At 42.4% G+C, this 26,489-nt stretch overlaps 1 protein-coding gene across 8 annotated transcripts in view; it reads left to right on the top strand.

The window, feature by feature from the left end:
* Positions 1–1,681: 1,681 nt before the first annotated feature.
* Positions 1,682–26,489, top strand: part of LOC148041177 (phosphopantetheine adenylyltransferase-like) — a 44,344-nt gene continuing 19,536 nt past the window's right edge. For 2 of the 8 annotated variants that reach the window (XR_015690829.1, XR_015690830.1), the window contains exons 1-2: positions 1,686–2,071; positions 2,202–2,273. Coding sequence is in view for 5 of the 8 variants with exons in the window: in XM_087677388.1 (XP_087533514.1) it covers positions 1,844–2,071; positions 2,202–2,273 (300 nt within the window). In the remaining 3 variants the exon portion in view is untranslated. Of the gene's footprint in view, positions 2,072–2,201; positions 2,274–26,489 lie in introns of all 8 variants that reach the window. The other 6 variants (XM_087677387.1, XM_087677384.1, XM_087677388.1 and 3 more) reach the window with 5 other exon arrangements.

Genomic DNA, 26,489 nt, shown 5'->3' with positions numbered 1-26,489 from the left:
AAAAATCATGGAATGCATCATCATTAGACTTTCTTATTGATTTGAGTCAATGTGATTTGAGTCATTAGTACTAGTGTGAGTGGCATAGATGGTCCAAAAATATTAGATTTTTGGATAATTTTAGCCTATTATTTATTATAAATATCCAAAAAAGCTAAGAAAGCTTCTAGATTAGGATGGCATGCAAAAAAGCTAGTTGCTTTTTTAGCTAGTTATTGGATTTTTCATAAAAAAGAAAGTTGAGCCAAATCGTGCGCATCGTGATCGTTGTTGACAGGTTGAAAATTGCACTTTGAACAAGAAGAAAAAGAAGAAGAAGTGATCTAGGAGATCCTTGACCAGGTAACCTAGCAGGTGTCTTGGGGTGTTACCCCCCTTCCAAAGCTAACGGAGCCATCATATTTGGGTTCGGGACAGTAGAGAAGGAGCTATTGTTTTATTCCACGTTTTTGATCTACGAAGGAGCTCTAGGAGATCTAATGCCTAGAGATTGTTTCTGAGTAGTGCTAGAAAAAATAATTGAGGTTCTCTCAATACATATTGATTCAATTCATTGTGCTTTGTCTTTGTTGTGTTTAACTCTTGTTTATTATTTTTCTTCTCTTCCATCTCCTATCTCTACTTCTTTCTACCTCTGATCCCTGGTGGATTTGACCTTTTGAGAAAAACCCCTCCGAAAACGAATTATTAGGGGGGTTCTTATATAAATTATTTCCAAGAGAGGGTATTTAGCATCGTTGTGTAAGGGAAAATGAAGTTTGTGTGTTTCTTAAAGCATTACATGATGAACCTTGCGGTGATCATTTTGCTAGCGAGTTAATAGTAAGGAAAGTTCTATTAGCTGATTATTGGTGGCCTATTTTATTCAAGGATGCTCATTATTATTACAAAAAATGTGACGTGTGTCAAAGGATTGGCAGACCTTCTAAAAGTTTCCATTGATATCTATATTAGCATTAGTGCCTTTTGAGGAATGGAGAATTATCTTTGTGGGTACATGATATCGATCTAATCAATATATTTTAGTTTCTATTGATTATATAATTGAGAGCTTGGTTCATATTCTTGATCAATTCCAAGAATTTAGTATAGAAGTTAATCCAAAATAAACTCTCATAATTCGATAAGAATTGAAGTAAACAAGTACGAGAATCTTGGCAAATAGTGAAATTGTGAAAGTACTTTCATCAGCCTTGTTTTTGGTCATTGATGGCAATAATGACAATTCAGCACCTAGTTATTAGATGATCAGGGATAATATTAGTGTTATGGTTGTAGGTTTCAAAATCGACATTGCATGATTCGAAAGAAATTTTAGGGTAGTTCTAGATGAATAAGAAATGTTTTGCTAGCCTCTTCTTTGCATATTGCTATATTTATTAGTAATGGTGGTTATTTATCACAATTTAAAACTTTCAAGCTAAGGTGCATTTCTTGTGTCAGCTCCATCCATCATCCCAATCTTGTGAAGTTGATCAAAATTTGTGTTGAAGATGACAACACATTACTTATCTATGAATTTATGCCTTGTGGTAGCTTGGAGAATCATCTATTTTCAATTTGCCGCGTACATTAACTCCAGTTAGTCGATGGAATCCCCTCGTTTTTAATATGTACTCCATGAACTTCACAATCCCCTTTTTTTGGGGCGGAAGTTATTAGGACTCGAAAACATGCAAGTAAAGGTCGATTGTGCCGACTTGCATAAGTCAATTAACCGGCGCGTGTCACAGCCCTAAACCTTCTTGTGTATGAAGAGCACGTGCGGCCCCACGTGCCAGTTGAGAGGGGGATCAACACGACAAGCCCAGCCTCCAGGAAGCTTGGTTTTCTGAGGGAAGCCATGGCTGCAGCAAGTGTGGAGGAGGCAGCAGACGGCCGTACGACTTGTGAGGAGGAGGAGGAGTTAGGAGATGGCGATGGCCCTGCGCAGGCCTCAGAGGAAGAGGTAGGAGAAGGCGACGGCCCTGCGCAGTCTAATCCATCATCTCTTCCGACTGATATGTATGGTGCTGTCGTGCTTGGAGGCACATTTGACCACCTCCATGATGGACACCGAAGGCTTCTCAAGGCAAGGCTTCGCTTTTTCATATTTTCTTCGCAGCTCAGGTTACAAAGCAAGTTCCCAGAGAGAGGGCATGAGGAATCGTGAGAGTTTGAAATCATATTGAACGGAGGAAATCATGTGTCGATCGGAATAGGCTGCTGCTGATGCTGCCAAGGAGCGTATAGTGGTGGGAATAAGCACGGGGCCAATGCTTGTAAAGAAAGAGGTATGATAGGGTTTTCTGCAGTTTTAGCACTATCTTGTTTTGTTGCCATGGAAGACTGGTTCTTTGCTTGCAAGAAAAGAAGTATGTCCTTGGTTACTCTCTGTTGTTGGGTTACATAGCCAGATAATTGAAATGACATGGGAAATGTGACAACGATGTAATTTTCATGGTCAGATTTTCAAAGTTCCAGTTTGAATTTTCACTTGCCTCAATGAAAATTGTCTGAAAATTTTTGCTTGCCTCAATAATAAAAATAACTCACGTTTTGTCATTTTAGTTATAAAACCAGCAAAAAGACCAAGGAAAACCAATCGAAATCCTAGCTCTTCTTTTTCTCCAGTGCTTGGATTTTTTTAAATTTTTTAATTTTTTTTTTTGTGACAAGGAAACAAATTTAAGTGAGCACTTGGATTCCATGCCCACCACCTGAAAATACAATTGAACAACTAAGTCTTGTAGTTCATGTTAGCAGTCATTTGTGTTATGCACAGTCATCTCCTACCTATGAGCCTCAGTTTGAGTCAGATGAGGAGATTAAAAGCTCTTACACTTAAGTTTGTGGTGTGTTTTGATAGAGGAGGCAGCTCTGTTTAGAGCATGCATTTCTTTCTCAATGAGGTTTGGGTGTGTTCACACTTCCAAAGATCAGTTTCCAGCTCCTTTGCATTCCCTTTTCAATGGCTGCAGGACCCCTTGACATCTACTAGAGGTGATCAACATTATTGTTTTGTGATTTGGATTATATATGGCCGCTACCATTATTTTATTCCTGGAAATGCAGATGACCAATATTTTGGGGCTAGTTTGACTAGGTCGGCCAGGTTTGGGCATTTCTTGTTATTTACAGCAGGGCAATTTGGTGGTAATCATCATTCATTTTTTTGCTGTAGATCTTCATCACACTCCGATCTCTGGGGGCACTCCTTCATCTTCTTTTGGTGTTGCCTTTCATCATTAGCATGATCTCCACTAATGCCTTGGATTGCGTGCAGGGACTGATCAATCTTTGTGTTCAGTATTCTTTTGGAGTTTAGTACATATTTTCTTCTTCCATTTTGTTCTTTCATTTGTAGTTTTTCTCTTCTCTTCTCTCTCCATGTTTATGTTTCTCTTTCATTGCGCACTCTCCCATGGTATTGTCACCAAAGTAAGGACTTCAATATTCTATGAAGAAAAGATCACACTTAGCTTGTTGTTTGGAGTAGATCTATGGTAAATAATGCAAATTTTTTGCCCTCTACGAAGTGTGTGGGGAATCTGCAACTTCTCTTTGCAGGGTGTAACTGATTTTTCCTTTGTTTGGTTAGCTCATCAAAACACGAGTTTTTTGTGTGTTTATAGGTGTATTTGAAGAGTTATGGAGTGCTGCTTTGATAGGTTTGATGACTCAGACGAAGACTATTCAATCTTCCTTTGATAGTTGGTCCCTTTAATTTGACCATTGTGAAGAGCGACACAAAGATTGACATTTAGCACCTTTTTCTTGCTCTGATAGGCCAAGAAGATCAGAGCATGGATTCCGTTATAACATCGGGAGTCACCTCACTTATGGCTTGTTGTAGAATAGACAATGGATTTCTATTGGTCTCTCATAGGGCTTGTACTATAGGTTCTTGCATAGCCATGATGGTTGCTTTTGTTCAAGTGCCCATGCTTTCTTCTCTCCCTAAAGAAGGTCGACTTGATGGTACGAACTGTTGCCTTTGGTCCTACAAAGTGGACTCTATTATTCACACTTTGACTTATGGGACTTTGTTACCATCCCAATTCCGCATCCATTGGAGGATCTTCACATTGGCTCTATGATGGACCAATCAATCTTTTGGGATTAGCTCAACTCTAGAGTGTGATCTTTTCTCTTCAATGAGTTTGTAGGATTCTATCCATTTGCATGTGTGCAAACTTTAGACCACAACAAATCTATGGACAAAGCTCTCTTCTCTTTGCCATCAAAAGATCTTTGCTCACCATATTACCATAGAGTCTCTTCAATGAGTTTGTAGGATTTTGTCCTTGTGCATGTGTGCAAACTTCAAACCGCAACAAATTTATGGACAAAGCTCTCTTCTCTTTGCTATCAAAAGACATTTGCCCACCATATAACCATAGAGTAGAAACTTGGGATGCTCTTAGTTGTTGTTGATGATTCTCCTTTTGTCATGAGGACATGTATTTTTGAAACCTCACTTAGCATGTGGATTAATTTTAATCACATGGTTAAGTAGATGTTGCACATGTGAGCTGTAATTGGGGTTAGAGTAAATTTACGAGTTGGGACCCGAGGAAATCACGGGATGTCAAAGGCAAAAGTTACTATAAGTTATGCCACATAGGTACTTGGTGGTATCTGGTGCGAGTTGTTGGCCTAGGTCATTCATTTGGCCATAAGTGTTAGTTGGTGACACTAGAGAAGTGACATTTAATGATACCTAACACCAATCTGATGGTGCAGAGACACTTGGGAATGGAAGTTGCCTAGCCAATTTAATTATTGGCCAGTCAGATTAATTTTCAAGGCATTGAAATAATTATTAGATTAATTTTCAGTATTTAAAGATTGAAAATTAATATTTAATTATGACTAATGCTGGAAAAACCATTTGGGAAGGTTGCCATTTGTCAAAAATGCCCATGCAAGACTGAAAAACGTCTTTAGAGATTGGAGAGAGGCATTTTTAGTGTATTCAGCTTGCAAGAGAGAGGGAGGAGATGCTGGTGGCCTGATTTGCAGCCATTGGAGGACCTTTTGAGGTAGCCAGGGGCAGAAGAAGACCAATCAACAGCAGGTGCCAGCATCTACAGGCTGTTGAGACAGGGTAGCAGCAGTAAGTGACTAATTTTCTTCAGTTCTTTGCATTTACAAGCTGTTGAGACAAGGCAGCAACAGTAAATGATAGATTTTCTTCAGTTCCTCGCGAAGAAAGTCTGAATTTTCTCTCTCCTCAGCATTCTCTCTCATCTTCCAGCGTTTCTACAGCCTTGCTCCAACGATTGCAGCATTGAGATTACCAGAGGCTGAGAAATTTCAGATTTCTCTACTGTAAACCCTAATAAAAATTAGGGTTTAACAGTAGCCTTAGGAAGCGTACTAGAAATTGGAAGCTCCGAGACTTGGATTTTTTAGGGCTGAAGGTGAATTTCAGCTAAATTTAGGTGGAGGACTAGCTAGCCATTGAATTTGGGGCATTTCCATTATCTATGAAGTGGGTGAAGGCCAATTAAGTGCTTGAATCAAGGGGCAAACTAGATTGAAGACTTGCTGTTCACTTTGGACAGCAAAGGGAGTTTGGATTGCGAAGGGGATTAGGAGAATCCCATTGTAAATCAACATTTTCTTCAATAAAGCTAAAGAAATACCGCAAGGGGCTCCAATTTTGGGGCCAATCGGGTATTCATTGTCCAAGATCAATAGGTAAATTTGTATTTTTCAGATTTGCATTTGTTGTTAGCTGCTATAATTAAGTTGTAATCAGGGATTTACCACCCATCTACGGAAGGAAGGCTGGTTACATGGTTCTGTTGCCGGGATTCCATCAAATCCTTTGAATTGGTGGGCCTGTGGTGCTTGATTGCAACTTGGGACTATTGCATTATTGTTGAAATCCTTCTTAGCAGTGAATTACAGCAAGCATGTCTTCACATGGTGATACGGGATCAAGTGGAGAGGATGCGTCACTCCTTGGTCAATTACGTGGTGAAGGGGGAAATGCAATGACTGATGTTGGGCATGGTTCTCAGTATGGACATCATGCTGAAAATGTGGGAAATGTCCCAAATGTTGGCACTTCAATGCATAAAGAGGCCGATGACCAGCAAGGGGCTGAAGAATTTGATGATAGTTTCAAGGATTGAATGCGTACAACAGCAAATCTTTTTGTTGAATTGGGAAAGGATCCCCGGTTTACTCGATTTTTGAATGCCCCAAAGAAGGATAGCAAATGCAAAGAGAAGAAGACACCTTCTACAGCTTCGAGACAACCACAAGAACTGAAGGAAATGCCAAAGCCTTCTTTAGAAGAGCCCAAAATGCCCGATGAGCATAAACAGTTGGCATCCGTGAGGCAGCAAGTGCAAATGCATGGCCAACTTGGTAGTGCCAATCCATGGGAACTTGGGCAGCAAGGTAATTATGCACATGCAAGTATGGGACAGCAAGGATACTTTGGTGGTGGCACCATTTTTCATGCTATGGTTGGACAGGCACCATATACAGGAATGTATGGCACAAATCCCTATGGTACGCAGTAGCCAATGCATGACTCACAACACCCAATGTATTCGGGTAATGCAAGTGGAATGCCTAATCCCAGGTATGGCAGCATAGGCATGATGCTTGGAGCGCAAAGCGGGCCACATGGATGTGTATTGGCACCCCTAGGGACTATTGGAGCACAAGGATTTGGTGTTGGTCATGTAGGTGCTTTCGGATAGTGTTGGTTTATATGCAAATACAGCCAATGCATCCTTTTTGCAGCAGGCCATTTATGATAATTTGACTCCCATAGGTGTGCTAAAGGACTATGATGAAGGTGGCAAAAGCGTGAAGTTTGAGCCTTTCGGTGGTGTACAAGATAGGCCGAAAGCACTTGTTTTTATTCAACAGTTTGATGCAGTCTATTCTGGAGGCAACTTCATAGAGGTATCTAAGATACGCAAGGCAGCCACATTTTTGAAGGGAAATTCATTGCAATGGTGGTCTACACTTTTCATTCAAGGGAAGTCACCTACCACTTGGGTCCAGTTCAAGCAAATGTTTGCTTCAAATTGGTTGACAAGTACCTTTGAAGTAGACATTATGACAACTTCCAAAGATTGCAAGAATTTGGATCAGTATAATAAGAAGTTTTGGGATGCATTGTTGCCAGGTACTTCTTATCGCATAGTACCCCTCCATGAGCAGGTGGAGAAGTATATTTGTGGTTTGCCAAAGGGTATTCGGGATTTTTGCATTAAGTCCACTGTTTCCAGCATGTCTCAGCTTATAGAAACTGCTACTACAACCGACACATTGGTGCGTGGAAAGGATGCAGGATTTCACGATGATGATGCCAAGTCACATGTCAAAGAGTCAAAGGCTGAGAAAAAGAGTAAATCTAAACATAAAGCTGAAAGTCAGGGCAGATTTGAAAAATAAGGTTGAAAAGAGGAACAAATCGCAGAGAAAGAGTGGAAAAGTGATGCACTGTCACGTAAACCTTAGTTGTTGGCTGTCAATATGGTTTATTACACTGAGTTGGATACCATGAAAGAGCAATATGTTATTGATTCAAACTTTGCTAATGTTTATGATCAGCTTTGCAATGGCCAAAGGCATGGACACTTTGTGTAAGAGATGGATTTTTGATGATGCATGGATGACTGTGTGTCACAAAGCAGTTAAGGCCTAGAGTTATCACTGAAAGTCATGCTCATTCGTATGTAGGACATAGAGGTATTGGGCAGTGGAGCATTTCTTTTATTGGCCAACTTTGAGGTATGATGTAGAACAATTTGTTAAGACATGCATCGTATGCCAAAAGGTAAAGCATGATAGGCAAAAGATGCCGGGTTTGTTGCAGCCCTTGCCTATTCCAGATAGGCCTTGGCAGAGTATTGCAATGGACTTTATTTTTGAGCTTCCTAAGACACCTACATGGAATGATGGGATATGGACTATCATTTGTAGGTTTAGCAAACAAGCCCATTTCATTCCAGTGAGGAAGAAAATTAAGGCTGATCATATGGGACGATTGTTTTTGCAGCTCTTTAAGTATCATGGTATGCTAGAGTCGATCATTAGTGATTGAGACCCTTGGATGACGAGTTTATTTTGGAAGGGCTTGTTTGAGAATATGGGTATCACGCTGAAATTCTCATCATCCTTTCATCCGCAGACAGATGGTTAGTTTGAGGAGGCAAATTCCACAGTGTTAAATCTTTTGAGGTGCTATGTTTTAGACCACAAGACACAGTGGGAGCAGTATTTACCCTTGGTTGAGTTTGCTTACAACAACGTAGTGCATAGTTCTACGGGCAAAGCTCCATTTGAGGTGGTAGAGAGTGGTAAGAAAGTACCCCCTATTTTGCACACAAAAGATAAGATCTTTGAGTTTGATCGCTATGTGGAAAGCATGGATGCAGCTTATCAAAAAGTTAAGTATGCTCTTCAAAGTTCACAGGATAAGCAAAAGAGAGCAACTAATTGTCATAGATGTGCTTTGCACTTTCCAGAGGGCGATTATGTATTGCTGCGATTTGAAAAGGCACGGTTGAAAAAGATGAAGGGCAAAGAGCGATTGTATCCAAAAGCTGTCTATGAGATACTATGGGCCATTTCAAGTGTTGGAGAGGACCAATGATGCATGCTATAGGCTGAAATTGCCTCCACACTAGCGGATACACAATACCTTTCATGTGAGCTTGCTTAGACCTTTTCATGGAGATGTGCCAGAGGATGTCTCAGCTGAAATTCAGCTAGAGGTTGAAGAGCTCGATGAAATAATGGTACCATAGCAGATTTTGGCACATAAAGAGAGGAAAATCAGGGGTAAGGGTTCTAGAAGGTACTTGGTGAAGTTTTAGAATTATTCACTAATGGATGCCAAATGGATGGAGGATGACTTGGCAGACCATCCTTAGTTGTTGTAGCTTTACCTTGGTGCTTTCCAGTTAGAGCCGACTTTAGTTCGGGCTCAATCATATTTAGTAGAGCAGAGGTATAGAGTATTTCCTGATGCTTGTGAGGGAGCTAGCACCTCGCTTCTCCAATTATGGACAGCTCTAGAAGTAGTGGATCTTGAATGTATTCAGCATACATTTAGGGTACTGTAGTAGCTAAACAATATGTTTGCAAGGAGATCACTATTCAGTGTACTAGTCACTATGTTTGGTATGCAGATCGGTATAGTTTTCACTGCAGCTCTAAAACTATACATTTGCATCCGTTATGCTCCGTGTGTAATCAGTTATGCTTGGTATGGCATTGGTTATGCTTGGTGTAGCATCAATTAATGATCATCAGGGGTTGATTATCAAATGTTGGTTTTCAGTGTATGATCATTAATATTAAGTGGTATTCAGCCCAGTTTTTGATCAGCTTGAGAACCGTTTATGGTCACTTTTTGGATCAGTTTTTGCATTGATTGCTGGTCAGTTTTTGCAACGAGTTTGTGATCAGTTTGGGGTCACATTTGCAGCAGTTTGTGATCAGTTCTTAGATCAACAAGTGATTAGTTTATAATCAAATTATGCTCAGTTTTCAATGGTTTACATCTAGTTCTATGGACAACAGCATATGTTATGATGCCATTGATGTTTTAGCCATGGTTTATGCTCGGTTATGCTATGCTATGGTTTAATTTTGCCAGATGAGTTGAGCTCATGAGAAATGGACATGTCACATGATAATCTGGCAATGTTTTTGAGATTCTATGTGAGTCTTATGTTATGTTATGTTGGCTGGTAATTTTCAGCATATGTTGGGCATATGGAATGGTTGAACAGCAGTGCGCAATGTTGTGTTGACTATGATGCCCTATGGGAAATTCCAGTGTAATACTTTGCTTTTGATGCTTTTGGCAGTGCAATCGAGGACGATTGCAAGGATTTTAAGGGGGAGGGCTGTCATGAGGACATGTATTTTTGAACCCTCACTTAACATGTGGATTAAATTTTAATCACATGATTAAGTAAATGCTGCATATGTGAGGCGCAATTGGGGTTAGAGTAAATTTACGAGCTCGAGACGGGAGAAAATCACGGGATATCAAAGGCAAAAGTTGTTATAAGTTATGTTGCATAGGTACCTGGTGGTATCTGGTGTCAATTGTTGGCCTAGGTCATTCATTTGGTCGCAAGTGTTAGTTGATGATACTAGAGAAGTAGCGTTTAACGCCAATTTGATGGACAAAGATGGCACAGAGACACTCAGGAATGGAAGATGCCTAGCCAACTTAATTATTGGCCAGTCAGATTATTTTTTAGGGTACCGAAATAATTAATAGATTAATTTTCAGTATTTAAAGACTGAAAATTAATATATAATTATGGATAATGTTGGAAAAACCATTTGGGAAGGTTGTCACTTGTCAAAAATGCCCATGCAAGATGGAAAAACGTCTTTAGAGGTTGGAGAGAGGCATTTTTAAGTGTATTTAGCCTACAAGAGAGAGGGAGGAGATGCTGCTGGTTTGATTTGCAGCCATTGAATCTTGGAGTCATCACTTGTTCACCAATAGCTATCAACAGTCCGTGAGGAGCACCACTGCCCTACCACAGTGAGCACAATCATTTCAATTTTAGGAGGAGAACATGAGAGAGCAGAAACTCGGAAGGAGCAACATGATGATTGTGACAAAGGTCCTTTTTGGAAAGGAGCATGATCAACCACCTCAACACCAAGAAGCCTCGAGCCTTAGAGCACTCAATCCAAGGGGGAAGAAGGAAGATTAACCTCAAGACCCCCATATGGAAGGGCCGCTCTACTAAGAGCAGGTGATAGCATCTACAGGCTGTCGAGACAGGGCAAGAATAGTAAATGACTGATTTTCTTTAGTTCTTTGCATCTACAAGTTGTTGAGATAGGGCAGCAGCAGTAAATGATAGATTTTCTTTAGTTTTTCGTGAAGAAAGTTCGAATTTTCTCTCTCCTCAGCATTCTCTCTTATTTCCGAGCTTTTCTATAACCTTGCTCCAAAGATTGCAGCATTGAGATCACCAGAGGCTAAGAAATTTCAGATTTCTTTGTTGTAAACCCTAATTTGCAGCAGAAATTAGGGTTTAGCAGTAGCCTTGGGAAGTGTGCTAGAAATTGGAAGCTCCAAGACTTGGATTTTTCAGGGCTGAAGGTGAATTTCAGCTAAATTCAGGTGGAGGACTAGCGAGCCATTGAATTTGGGGGATTTCCATTGTCTATGAAGTGGGTGAAGGCCAATTAAGTGCTTGAATCAAGGGGCAAACCAGATTGAAGACTTGCTGGTCACTTTTGATAGTAAGGGGAGTTTGGATTGCAAAGGGGATTGAGAGAATCCTATTGTAAATCAACTTTTTCTTCAATAAAGCTAAAGAAATACCGAAAGGGGCGCCAACTTTGGGGCCAATCGGGTGTGCATTGTCCAAGATCAGTAGGTAAATTTATATTTTTCAGATTTGCATTTGTTGTTAGCTGTTGTAATTAAGTTGTAATCAGGGATTTACCACCCATCCACGGAAGGAAAGCTGATTACACCTTCTATGTAGGATGAGATTAATAAGATGGAGGACATGCGGAATGAGTTTGCATTCCTTGGTAGGATGATCTCATCGGACGACATGGCGATGATTCTCCTCACTCAATCACTCTCTCCCAAGTATGATGTACCAGCTTGCTTAGCTCTAGGATTCGAGAAACTTTTCTATGAAAAGAGCTACCTCCACATTTTCAGCCTCATCTCTGTCAGATGGAAGAGGATCGAGGTGCAGCTGAAGTGCAGTAGACAGTGTGAGAGTGAGAGACAGAGTTGAGCACGATACCCAATGCAATAGTACTTAATAGAGTGTTAGCTGAAAGTACAAATGATAACCCTTATACCTTAGGGTTATAAGGGGCTGTTCACACCCGAACACAGTAAGTGCCCGCAAGTGTGCACCACAAGCACATACAAAATAGTACACATAATCTGGGGGAAAAAACCTCTCCTACCGAGAGTAAAAAGTGCCCCAGTGTCCTAGTGATCACCCGCACACTCCCATATGAGCGTAGGCGTAAGTAAGGCGTGTGAGATACCCAACAAACCCCCCTGGAGTGAAGAGTGATCAAGTGTACAAGGATCATCCGCCACCAAAGGGCGTCAAATTCAAAGCATCGCGAAATGCTTCAAATTTGTCTCGTGGAAGAGCTTTGGTGAAGATGTCTGCCACATTGTTGGTGGTAGGACAGTAGACAAGGCTGATATCACTTGCATGTAGCCTCTCTCTGACAAAGTGGTAGTGAATCTCTATGTGTTTCGTGCGAGCATGAAACACAGGGTTCCGTGCCACTGCAATGGCACTCTGACTGTCAGTATATAAAGGAGTAGGCTCCGTAACAGATACATCCAAATCAGCAAGTAAGCGTCTAAGCCATACGCACTCAACTGCAGTAGTGAAGGCTGCCTTGTACTCAGCTTCACATGACGACGTGGCAACAGTGGATTGTTTCTTGCTAAGCCAAGAAATGCATGACGAGCCAAGAAAGAAACAATTGCCACTAGTGGAGTGACGAGTATCAAAATCACCAGCCCAATCAGAGTCACTGTAAGCATGTAACTGCAGTGGTCCCCCCTTGGCATAAAGCAATCCAAGAGCTCTAGTACCCTGCAAGTAACGAAACACACGCTTCACAGCTTGCCAATGCGACATACGAGGCTGATGCATGTACCTGCTCAAAACTGAAACGGCAAACTGTATATCTGGCTGAGTGTGGCATAGATAGATGAGACATCCCACTGCTGGAGCATAAGTATGGATATCAAACAAATCACTGTCATCATGTAATGACAGTTTGAGCCCAGGTTCCATGGGTGTACAAACTGGCTTGCAATCCTGTAAGCCAAACTTCTCAAGAAGTTGCCCAATGTACCTTGACTGACATAATCCAATGCCTCTAGCATCATGTACAAACTGGATGCCCAAGTAATAGTGCAAAATACCCAAGTCAGACATGTCAAAAGTTTGCTGTAAATTATTTTTGAATGCTGAAATCTGATCAGCATGTGTTCCAGTGAGCAAAAGGTCATCTACATATAGACACAAAATCAGCATGGATCCCCCCTCTTTATGTACATAAAGGGTAGACTCAGATGGGCTGTTTACAAACCCCTGACTAAGCAAGAAAGCATCTATCTTTGCGTACCAAGCTCGTGGAGCTTGTTTCAAACCATATAGAGCTTTTTTCAGCTTGCATACTAAATTTTTTGAGCCTTCAACTGCAAAACCAATGGGCTGCTGTACATACACTTCTTCCTGAAGTTCCCCATGTAAGAATGCAGTCTTTATATCCAGCTGATGCACTTTCCAACCAAAATGTGCAGCCAAGGCAATCATAGACCGAATGGTCGTCATACGGGAGGTAGGAGCAAAGGTCTCCTCATAGTCAATGCCCTTTTTCTGTGCGTAGCCTTTAGCTACCAGCCGTGCCTTGTACTTATCTATGGATCCATCTGCATTCCTTTTCAATTTGTAGACCCATTTCGTACCAATGGCACGCTTGCCAACTGGCAAAGACACCAAATCCCAAGTATGATTCTTATGAATAGAATCCAATTCAGCTTGCATGGCTGCCATCCAATGCACACTATGTCGTGCATCCTCAAAACATTCAGGCTCCTCATTATCATGAGTACATGCTGCCATAACAAACTCCATGGAATGTGCTGAATCATGCAGTCGAGTTTGCCTTCGAGTACGACCAGCCAAGGGTGTTTCCAAATGACTATCTCTCATAGTCTGCGTGTACCATCTAGGCACCTGTCTTGCTTCCTGACTGTGTACAAGTTCCTGCTGAATTTCAGTTTCAGCAATGTGCTGATTTACTGCATGTTCCATAGGAGCAGCTGGCTGAACATTAGGTTCATTTGCTGAAGTACTAGCTGAATCACCAAATGTGATGGGCAGCAGCCCTTCAAAGACATCACGGGCAGCCTGATATGTATCAAAACCAGCCAAGGATAATTCTGATTTTTCATCAAATACAACATCCCTGCTGACAAAAACCTTCTTGGTCACGGGATCATAGAGTTTGTAGCCTTTGCTTTCGCTGCTATATCCCATAAAGATGCATTTTACAGCCTTGTTGTCCAACTTCTTTCGAAGTACCTGTGGAATATGGGCATATGCAAGACACCCAAAAGTACGGAAGTGGCCAACAGAAGGTTTGCGGCTGTGCCAAGCCTCAAAAGGTGTGACGGTTTTCAAGGCCTTGGTAGGACATCTGTTCAAAATGTGGCAAGCGCACATGACGGCTTCCATCCAAAAACTATGAGGCAAACTCTTTGCCTTCAGCATACATCTGGCCATCTCCATGAGTGACCGATTTTTCCTCTCTGCTACCCCATTCTGCTGTGGAGTATATGCAGTAGTGTACTGATGGATAATGCCCTTCTGCTGCAAATAAGAATTCAGCATAGAGGACATGTATTCCCCCCCTCGGTCCGAACGGAGAGTCTTAATCTTGCAACCAGACTGAGTTTCCACAAGTGCACTGAAAGCCAAAAATGCATCATACACTTCTGACTTCTTTTTCAAGCAGTAGACCCAGCAAAAACGTGTAAAGTCATCAATAAATGTTACAAAATAGTAACAACCACCTAATGACTGTGTCTGCATGGACCCACAAACATCCGAATGCACAAGCTGCAATCTGGCTGTTGCTCTAAAAGCAACATCACGGGGAAAAGAGAAACGATGCATTTTCCCCAAAATGCAACCCTCGCATAAATGCTCAGGAGGTCTCTCCAAGAGAGGTAATCCATCCAACATCTGAGTACGCTGTAATAGCATCAAGCTGCCATAGTTTACATGCCCCAAACGAGCATGCCATAACTCTGCCTCTAACATAGCAGGAGTAAGAGTGGATGTCAAATATGCAGACTGATCTACCGAAAGAGCATCCAACTCATATAACCCATGACACAGAGAACCTGTCAAGACCAATGTCATGTGTTCCTTGTCACGGACCATGCAACGGTCATCATCAAAGGTGACCTGCAAACCACAATGTGCCATAGAAGAAATGGAAAGCAGATTCTTCTTAATGCCAGGCACATACAAAGCATCCTGTAGGCGGAGAATAGAGCCATCAATGGCTGTAAGCTGAATCTCCCCAATACCACGAACAGGGTATGATGCATTATTAGCACACTGAACAGACTTCCCAACGGGAGGTGCACCAAGAGAAGCAAACAAATCTCTACGAGATGTGATATGCCGTGAAGCACCACTATCAAAGAACCAAGTGTCAGCATCCTCTGTAGAGCTAAATGCTCTATCAGCCCAAGAGACATCATAACTGCAAGTGTAAAAACAATAGTCCCTGGCTGCAACAAAGGACGCGGACTCGCTAGCAGTGGAAGGAGCTGCAGAAACAGACATCCCTGACTCCTTCTTCTTCTCTTTGGCGATGCGCTTCCTGCACTCAGTGATATAGTGGCCAGGCTTCTTGCAGTAATGGCATTTTCCTTTCTTGGCTTGCGTGCCCCCCTGTTTCTGACTTGTCTGTGAAGTGCTACTACTACCAGAACTCTGCGAAGCATTTTTCCCTTGGCTGTTTTTACCCTTCTGCCTTGACATAAAAGCCTGCTCAGAGGCTATACCATCCACACCACTGTTCCGTCTAGTTTGCTCCTCCTCTAGAAGCAAACTGACAAGCTGAATGAAAGTGATGGGCTCTTTCGAAATCCTCATAGTGAGGTTCAAGGCAGTATGAAAAGCCAAGTAAGAGGGAGGCAGTGAATTCAATGTCGTAGAAATCAGCTGCGCATCTGAGTAGTACTCATCCACATTCATGAGTTGCTCCTGCAAGTCCTGAATTTTGTTGAGATGATCCTACATAGAATCACCCTCATTCATCTTTAGAGTCTCTAGCTCTTTCTTTAAGAAAGAGATGCGAGTCTCATTCTTTCCTGCAAACATCTGCTCCAATGTCAACCAAGCTTCTTGTGAAGAAGCTGCTGAACGAATATGAGGAATGATAGAACGCTGAACTGCCAATGCAATCAGCGACATAGCCTGTGCATCCCGTGTATCCCAAGCTTTCTGAGCTGCAGTTCTTGGGGGAAGTGGCTGAGCGGGCTGAGGTGGAGGGGGCTGAGGTTGCCCTCTTGCACGTCCTCCTGGAGGAGGAGTAGCGGGAGCCACAACTCCCGGTCGTGCTTCCTCTCCACTGACATAATCCCACAAATTTTTGGCCACTAATACATTCTTCATCATGAAAGACCAAAGGGAATAATTGTTCCCATCCAATCGGTCTTCCTTGGACACATAGGTGAATACATCTCCTCCCTGATTTGCCATTATTTCCCAAAAGGCAATAGAGCAATGTCAATGCAGTACGGGCTGGAAATCTGCAAATTTCCAGAAATTGCAGCAAACACAAGTCTGCAATTAATGTGCAAAGGGTACTCTGTCAAAAAAAAAACTGTCACTGATGCACGCTTCCCAAGGTGCAATTAGTGCTCAGCAACACTAAAACATCAAAAGCCCCAAAATTTTCTGCCCAAAATTTCTGTCACAAATGTCTGTTACAAAAGCCCCAAAATGTGCATTCAATGTGTCACAGACTGACACAACACGTTTCCCAATGCTGAAAACTGAACCTGCTGCTGCTGCACGAATCCCTGTGTGGAAATAAAAAATGCAGAAATGTTACCTCTGCAGGTCGAAGACGGGCATGGATCCCGAGACTAGCACGATCTCGAGGTGGCGCGTCAGAGGCGGCGGCGCCTTAGGGTACTGCACAAATGGCGGACTCCACGGGAGGTGGCGCTGGCTGAGCTGGCGCCTGCCGGAAGCAGAGTGCAGAGGCGACGGCCCTGCACAGGTGGCGTGTAGGTACAGGCGTGCAGGTCCAGGGGCGCAGCAGGCGACAGAGGTGGCGTCAGGCGGAGCAGGTGGCGGGCGCACTTGTCAGGTGGTGTGTCAGACGGAGCTGCGCACAGGTGGCAGCGACCTCTGTAGGTGGCGCGCAGCTGGCGGAGTTGGCGGGGCTGCAGGCGAAGGTACAGGCTGCACTTGCTGTACCAGACAGGTACTGACGAGCTGTACCAGACAGGTACCGATGAGCTGTACCAGACAGGTACCGACGAGCTGTCAGTGCTGACGCAAGTCCTCGGGAACCGAACAGAGCTGCTGACCAGCTCTGATACCAAATGTCAGATGGAAGAGGATCGAGGTGCAGCTGAAGTGCAGTAGACAGTGTGAGAGTGAGAGACAGAGTTGAGCACGATACCCAATGCAATAGTACTTAATAGAGTGTTAGCTGAAAGTACAAACGATAACCCTTATACCTTAGGGTTATAAGGGGCTGTTCACACCCGAACACAGTAAGTGCCCGTAAGTGTGCACCACAAGCACATACAAAATAGTACACATAATCTGGGGGAAAAAACCTCTCCTACCGAGAGTAAAAAGTGCCCCAGTGTCCTAGTGATCACCCGCACACTCCCATATGAGCGTAGGCGTAAGTAAGGCGTGTGAGATACTCAACAATCTCAGCTTTTACTAGTGGTTTCAAGACTCGAGATCTGTCTTTGGTGGGCAATGCACATTGAAATCTCCCTCAGCCTGCTTTCAAGAGAGCAATCGGCTGCTGGATATCTTTGCCCTTGAGCATCTTGTACACTCTTTCCTTTATTTGCAACATTCATAAATTCACTTTAAAGTTCTCTTTTTTCTTTGTTTGTGTTTTTTGCGTTTTGCATTTTGAGTTTTGATTCTGTATTTTTGCATTTGTGTTTGAGTTCTTTGTGTTTTAGTCGTGGTTGTATACTTAGTAATCTTTTGCAAACCCTAGCATATCTACACATGGTATTAGAGCCATTGCTCATTTAAAGAGTTACTTGAGGTTATTGTGGATTGCTTGGTTTGTTTTTGATTATACAATATGTCACATGCTGATTTATGATGGCTCAAATTGCTCCATCTTTGGGTCCTTTGATGTTTTCCTAGACTACCCTTACAGTGGAGGCTCTGTTGAAGCATTATGATCTTGATTTGGAGGACAATGCTCTATCTACTAACTTTTCTTCTAGGGATCATTTATAGAGGCCTTCTTTGTCTCATATTTCTTCTCAAGGTGCATCTCAGTTGGACCGCTCCATTGACAAAACTAATCACCTGTCTATTGAGGAAAGACTATCCACTTAGGACACAATTGAAAGTTTAGACTCTTTATAATCAAGCCCAATGGTAGGTTTGTACAATTCATTTTTGTGTGAATCTGAAACCAGCCTTTCTCTGGGATAGGGTGATCAATAACTTGATTTAGCACTAATTACAATAAGCATAAAATTTACATAAACTGAAAATACACACTTTACCACTTTAATCTTGGACATTGAAAACTCTGTAGGCCCCAAAATTGACGCCCCTTGTGGTATTTCTTTATCTTATATTGCAAATGGAAGGAGTGCAACTGAGATCCTCTAATCTCCTTCACTAATCCAAGTGCCTCTTGCTACCAAAACTGACCAGCAAGCCTCCAAACCAATTTGCCCCTTGGTTTCCTCAGGGATTGGCCTTCACCTTACTCCTTGAAAGACAAATTCAACTCCAAATTTGATATTGGTTGGTTGGCTTCTTGAATCTCTCTAAAATTCCTCAATTTCAACTGTTGGAATTTAAGTCCTACGCTCTCAATTCTGAGCACACATCCCGAGGTGGTTGCCAAAACCCTGATTTCCGCTGTAAATTACGGTTTACAGTAAAGATTGATAGAAATCTCTTCCTCTGATTGCTCAAACTGTTGGAAAATGTTAAAATAACTTGAGAGAAGGTTGGGGATGAGAGAGAATGTTGTAGAGAGAGAAATTTCAGAGTTTCATTGTGAAAAATATTGAAAAATTGCTACTGCCTTGCTTAAACAGCCATGGAAGTTATCATCTATAGCTTAGGACCACCGGAAAGATTGCTGTCCCATTCTATATGCTGTCATCTGTACCAAAAGGACCTTCGGTTGTTGTCATCTGCTCTTGGAGGGCTCCAACTGCTCACATGCTATAGAACTGATGCCTAGTGGTTGTAAATCATATCAGCAGCCTCTCCGTAGTGTCTAACAATCTCCTCCTCTCTCATAATGGTTGGAATAGACTTCCACCAATCCCTAAAAACATTTTCGTCACTTGCATGGGCAAGTTTTGCCAAGTGGCAAAACTAAATTCGTATAATTATTCTAGTGTTAAAAAATTTTATTTCACCAGTCAATAATTAAATTGGCTAGGTCAATTTGTCTTTCAAGTATCCCTAAGTAGTTAATAGCCCTTAGACTGGTATTAATTAATTGATTAATGCGTAGTCTCTAATGTCACCACTGACATTAATGGCCAATAAATTAGTCTGGGCCCAAATTTGACACGGGGTGTCATGAGGACATGTATTTTTGAAACCTCACTTAATATGTGGATTAATTTTTAATCACATGATTAAGTAAATGTTGCACATGTGAGGTGCAATTGGATATAGAGTAAATTTACGAGCTCGAGACCCGAGAAAATCACAGAATGTCAAAGGCAAAAGTTGCTATAAGTTATGTTGCACAGGTACTTGGTGGTATATGGTGTCAATTATTGGCCTAGGTCATTCATTTGGCCATAAGTGTCAGTTGATGACACTAGAGAAGTGGCGTTTAACACCAATCTGATGGACAAAGATGACGTAGAGACACTCGGGAATGGAAGATGCCTAGCCAACTTAATTATTAGCCAATCAGATTATTTTTCAAGGCATCGAAATAATTAATAGATTAATTTTTAGTATTTAAAGACTGAAAAATTAATATTTAATTATGGTTAATGCTGGAAAAACCATTTGAAAAGACTGCCACTTGTCAAAAACGCCCATGCAAGACTAAAAAACGTCTTTAGGCTAGAGAGAGGCATTTTTTAGTGTATTCAACTTGCAAGAGAGAGGGAGGAGATGTGGCTGGTCTGATTTGTAGCCATTGGAGGACCTTCTGAGGTAGCCAGGGGTAGGAGAAGCCAATCAACAGCAGGTGACAGCATCTCCAAGCTGTTGAGAGAGGGCAACAATAGTAAATGTCTAATTTTCTTCAGTTCTTTGCATCTACAAGCTGTTGTGGCAAGGCAGCAGCTGCTTTTGACTGATTTTTAGTCATTCTTTGCGACAAAACTCTGTATTTTCTCTCTACAGCTCTCTCTCTCTCTCTCATCTTCCAGCCATTTCACAGCTTTGCTCCGAAGATCTCAGCATTTGGGCCCTTGGAGGCCGAGAAATTGCAAATTTCTCTGCTGTAGCAGAAATTAGGGTTTAACAGCAGCCTCGAGAAGCATGCTAGAAACTGGAAGCTCCAAGACTTGGATTTTTCTAGGCTGAAGGTGAATTTCAGCTTAATTCAGGTGGAGGACTAGCCAACCATTGAATTTGAGGCATTTGTCACCAGGTGGTGATACTTTTTGCAGTTGCTTTCCTTATTTACTTATATAAATATTTTATTTTTCTTTTCTTTATTTGTTACTTTTTACCCCCAGAGTTCTCTTGGATTAAGCCGGGATCTTTGCATGGCTAGAAAAGGCAGCCATTGGGACAAATTGGACTAATGGTTTGTCTGAGCCTTAGGACCAGTTCCATATTGAATGGGCACTGAAGAATAGAATGCTAGTGGTTTGGGACTGTGTGCTTAGCCACTGGAGATGGTGCAAGACAATGAGCGTGGCCAAGACAGAAGATGCACATGTGAGAATGCTCACAGAATAAAAGTCAACATAATTGAGCCACATTACACTTTTTGATGTGGTTGCAATGATAAAAGTTTCTCAGAAGAACTTAAGGAATGCAAGGGTCACCATCCTTAACATTTAGGGATTTACTATTTTTGGACCCCAGAATCTGTTCACGTCATTATCTTTGTTTTTTGCACGAGAATTAATTCTTTGGTCTATGCCAAGGTCAAAATTTGCACCGATCATGGAGAATTTTAGACCGGAAGGTTTAAACGGGAAAATTATTACATGTATGCCATGTGGCACAAATTCCAGAGAGAGAGAGAGAGAGAGAGAGAGAGAGAGAGAGAGAGAGAGAGAATAAAAAAAAAACGTAATAGATATGAGGGGCAGATTTGAGAATGAAGTTTTGAGGAGTTGAGGGGAGATTGTTGCAAGTTTATCAGCTATGGAGAGTACTTCTTCATCTCTGACTCATCTACGGAGATAGAGCTTGCTCCCTCTGGTCAGGTTCCTCTCTATTCTCAAAGGAAATGCTTTGCATGATGGGCTGATTCCATTGAATGTACAGTTTTGTGTTTTATTTGCACTTCTGTTGAGGCAAGAGCCTCACTGTCTAGGTTCAGGAATAGCTGTTGGCTTCTCCAATGCAGGAACTAAAGAAAGTGATGACCATGCCACATAGGAACAAGGTTTTCAGCTCTGATTTAGTGCTGTTTGCGGGACTGTTTTATTGCTGGAATAATGCCAGGCTAAAAGGGATGTTGTTTTGGATACGCTGGATAGTAAGAATAGTAAATACATAGTTCTGCAGATTGCAATTCTGCACTAGAATCATTGAGTTATGGTCACAGAAAATACTTTCCTAAAAGGGATGTTGTTCTAGATATGCTGGACAGTAAGAACAGTAAATACAGAATTTTGGAGACTGCAATTCTGCGCATGAATCATTGAGTTATGGTCACAGAAAATGCTTTCCTAAAAGGGATGTTGTTCTAGTCATGCTGTACTGTCCTTATGTAGCTGGGATTTAGTCAGAAAAGATGAAAACCAACTGTTCACAGGTAATGTATTTTGGAACAGTTCATTTTGGTAACTTTCCATCTTTTAATTGATAAAAAAATACCGAGAGGGGCGCCGGTCTTCGGGGTCAATCTGGTGTTGAGCAAGGGAGTGAGGTCTCTGTTTGTGTGTGTGTGTATGTGTGAAAAGACCAGGTGTTAATTGAAGGAACTACCACTTTATGTGAGTCACAAATTGGTTTCACCGTGTGTGGTAGGGTTTCCGTAAGGCCCTAATCCAAAGCCCTCTAGGCTACCAAGAGGAGATAGACTATTAGCTGGTGATTTGGAATCCCCAGGTCAAAGATTGGGAAGGGGCACAGATTGGCGAGCGCCCCAACATCTAGTGGGTTGGTTGGGAGATCGGCCCGACTCGTAACATCAGGACATGGTGGGAGGTGTATAAGATTGTGGACGAGGAGGTGATGCAACGAGTATCAGGCTGCCTGAGAGGAGTGGAGTTGAGGAGAAGGGAGATAGACGCAACAATATCTTAGGAGTGGCTTGCTTCCCTGATATAAGAGCCGATAGAGCTTGGGGAGGTATGGGCTATCAGGTTCTCACCAGCAGGTATCCCCCTACAAGTGGTAGGTAGAGTGGGAGGCACTCCACGTGGGACCTTCTTCACCGTGCAGGAAGGGGGGCGTCTGGCCCTTGACAGAGGACAACAGGATGAGGGAATAGCTATCCTTCCATTGATGAGGATTGGGGTGGTTGGCCTTTAGGGAAAGATATGGCAGCTGGACCCTTATGTCTTCTGGAAGGAGCTTAGGGAGTGGCGCCTCTGGGTCTGGGAGGGCAGGCCACTTGATGAGCTGGAGTGGGATCCGGGAGAGTGGCTATGGCAGGCCACTCCGGTCGCCAAGAAGCCACCGAGGTTCCTCGAGTACGCTGCTAAGATTGGCAGACACGTACTGATGCAGGACATGGATTGGGTGCTGTCATGTAGCAGGCATTGGGCGGAGCACATCACGGAGCCTTTTTGACGGACCTTCTGGTGCCATCTATGGGGTAGTTGGAGGCCGAGGAGGGTATCGTATTTCTTATGGCTGGTGGCACATGGAGGCTTGGCGGTGGGAAGTTGGCTAGCCCAGACGCAGGAGGGAGGTTGTAAGCGTTGCACACAACAGCCTTTGGAAATCCCAAAGCACTGCCTTTGGTCGTGTGAGGTGGCGCAGCTCGTGTGGAGAGGAGCATGCCGTATCCTTCGTCATATAATGCATCTCATGGGGAGCTTTTTGCTGGCAGGCAGTCAGCCAGGGCAGTCACCTTCTGTATAAGGCCAGGATGCAAGACACGATATTCATTATTGAGGTAGGGTCGTGCATAGTGGTTGGTTTGGAGACTCTACCCATCCGCCAGGTATTGGAGCCCACAATAGATCTCTCTCAGGTATGGGAGATCATAGGGAGTCTTACTGGATGGGATATGTGGAAGGCACGGTGCTAGGAGGCTTTTGGCGGAGAGAGACTTTAGTACAGGTAACCTTAGCAGAACTCTGGACCTCCATCATCCACTCCCTCCCCGACCGATGGGACTAGGTGCAGGGCGAGTCCAGGGCTTGTCAGGAGCTCTGTTGTCATTACATGCGCACTTGGGGCGGCCAGGACCTGTTTTTCGTGATGCAGGCAAGCAGCCCCAGATGGCGATACACCCCCCCTCCATGGCTTCTTGCCCCCATCCCCCTCTAGACCGCCTTGAGAGGCTTGTACATCTGATACATCTATGACTCTGCATCAGCTCCAGCTAGTCTGTTGAGCATGAGCACTTCTTTCTATTCAGATTTTTTTTTGAAGTAATTAATTAGCCACACTTTATTTGCAAAAAAAAAAAGTTACTTCTTATCGCATAGTACACCTCCGTGAGCAGGTGGAGAAGTATATTTGTGGTTTGCCAAAGGGTATTCGGGATTTTTGCATTAAGTCCACTGTTTCCAGCATGTCTCAAAGAAACTGCTACTACAATTGACACATTGCTGCATGGAGAGGATGCAAGATTCCACGATGATGATGCCAAGTCAGATGTCAAAGAGGCAAAGGCTGAGAAAAAGGGTAAATCTGAAAATAAAGCTAAAAATCAGGGCAAATCTGAGAATAGGGCTGGAAAGAGGAATAGATCGCAGAGAAAGAGTGGGAAAAGTTATGCACGACGTAGGGAGTTGATGGCTACAAATAAATGCTATATTTGTGAAAAGGAAGGGCATATGGCACGTAGCTGTCCTAACAAACAGCAAGTTGAAAAGGATGATAATATGGGAAAGAAAGGCAAAACCACTGCTGGTTTAGTGCTTGATGTAGTGGCAGATCAACCTAATCAAGATAGTACTGAACTTTGCAAGACATGGGGCAAAATCAGAGATCAGGATGCATTGAGTTTTCTTGATCTAGGGGCATGGTCAAATTTCATCTCTCTTGATATGGCAGCCCGTTTAGGCATCAGAGAGGATGAGATGGGGCCCATGGGTGAGATTGGTATGGCGTGCAAGGGACATGCAGAGCTGGTCACTCCTATCATTGGAAAGCTTCGTTTGCATATTCAAAGTTATGTGGATAGCGAAGAGTTCTTTATTGCTCCATTGGAAGGATGTGATGCCTTGCCTCGTATGCCTTGGTGTCATTGTGTGCATGCAATGATTGATTCTTATGATAAGATTGTGACCCTCTTCCATAGAGGCAAAGTTCATACTTTGGATGTAAAATTGAAAAGGGAATTTGTCCCTATTGTATCTGCTTCTACTATTTCCAAAGTAATGAAAAAAAATCATATTTCAGCTTACTAAGAGAGCAGTCGATTGTCATAGGTGTGCTTTGCACTTTACAGAGGGGGATTATATATTGCTGCGATTTGAAAAGGCACGGCTGAAAAAGATGAAGGGCAAAGAGCGATTGTATCCAAAGGTGCCTATGAGATGCTATGGGCCATTCCAAGTGTTGGAGAGGACCAACGATGCATGCTATAGGCTGAAATTGCCTCCACAGTAGTGGATACACAATGCCTTTCATGTGAGCGAGCTTAGATCTTTTCATGGAGATGTGCCAGAGGATGTCTCTATTGAAATTTAGTCGGAGGTTAAAGAGCTCAATGAAATACTGGTACTAGAGCAGATTTTGGCACACAAAGGAAGGAAGATCAGGGTTAAGGGTTGTAGAAGGTACTTGGTGAAGTTTTAGTATTATTCACCAATGGATGCCAAATGGATGGAGGAGGATGACTCGGCAGACCATCCTCAGTTGTTGCAGCTTTACCTTGATGCTTTCCAATTAGAGCTGACTTTAGTTTGGGCTCAATCAGGTTCAACAGAGCAGAGGTCTAGAGTATTATCTCATGCTTGTGAGGGAGCTAGCACCTCCGCTCCTCATTAATGGACAGCTTTCATATGTAGTGGATCTCGGATATATTCAGCATGCATCCAAGGTATTGCGCTTACAATATGTTTGCCATGAGGTCACTACTTAGTGTACTAGTCACCGTGAGATATATGTAGATGAGTATGAGTTTCATTCGGGCACTGGAACTATACTTTTGCATCAACTTATGATCAATTTGGCATGAATTTACCTCAATTTTGGGACAAAAATTCTGATCAGTTTCAGCTCAATTTTTGATCAGCTTAAGAACTGTTTCTGATCACTTTTTGGATCAGTTTTGCATCAGTTTTTGCATTGATTGCTGGTTAGTTTTTGTAATGAGTTTGTGATAAGTTTGGGGTCACATTTGCAACAGTTTGTGATCAGTTTTTAGATCAGCAAGTGATCAATTTATGATCAGATTATTTTGAGTTTTCAATGGTTTATATCTGGTTACATGGACAATAGCATATGTTATGATGCCATTGATGCTTTAGCCATGGTTTATGCTTGGTTATGCTATGCTAGGGTTTGGTTTTTCCAGATGAGTTGAGGTCATGAGAAATGGACATGTCACATGATAATTTGGCAATGTTTTTGAGATTCTTTGTGAGTCTTATGTTATGTTATGTTGGTTGGTAATTTTCAGTATATGCTGGGCATATGGAATGGTTAAACAATAGTGCGTAATGTTGTGTTGACTATGATGCCCTATGGGAAATTCAAGTGTAGTACTTTGCTTTTGATGCATTTGGCAATGCAATCGAGGACGATTGCAAGGATTTTAAGGGGGAGGGCTGTCATGAGGACATGTATTTTTGAAACCTCACTTAACATGTGGATTAAATTTTAATCACATGATTAAGTAAATGTTGCATATGTGAGGCGCAATTGGGCTTAGAGTAAATTTACGGGCCTGAGACCCGAGAAAATCACGGGATATCAAAGACAAAAGTTGCTATAAGTTATGTTGCATAGTTGTGATACTAGAAAAGTGGCATTTAATGGTATCTGACGTCAATTTGATGGACAAAGATGGTGCAAAGAGACTCGGAAATGGAAGATGCCTAGCCAATTTAATTATTAGCCAGTCAGATGATTTTTTAGGACACCGAAATAGTTATTAGATTAATTTTCAGTATTTAAAGATTCAAAGTTAATATTTAATTATGGATAATGTTGGAAAAACCATTTGGGAAGGCTGCCACTTGTCAAAAATGCCCATGCAAGACTGAAAAACGTCTTTAGAGACTAGAGAGAGGCATTTAAGTGTATTCAGCTTGCAAGAGAGAGGAAGGAGATGCAGCTGGTTTGATTTGCAGCCATTGGAGGACCTTCTAAGGCAGCTAGGCGCAGGAGAAGACCAATCAACAGCAGGTGACAGCATCTACAGGCTGTTGAGACAGGGCAGGAGCAGTG

Source organism: Lygodium microphyllum, chromosome 1 (genome assembly GCF_053477565.2).
Source record: "Lygodium microphyllum isolate KBCC chromosome 1, Lygodium_microphyllum_v1.1.10, whole genome shotgun sequence".
NCBI classification, from domain to species: Eukaryota; Viridiplantae; Streptophyta; class Polypodiopsida; order Schizaeales; family Lygodiaceae; genus Lygodium; species Lygodium microphyllum.
Note: the sequence above shows the minus strand (reverse complement) of the source record. Positions and strands in the feature narration are given on the sequence as shown.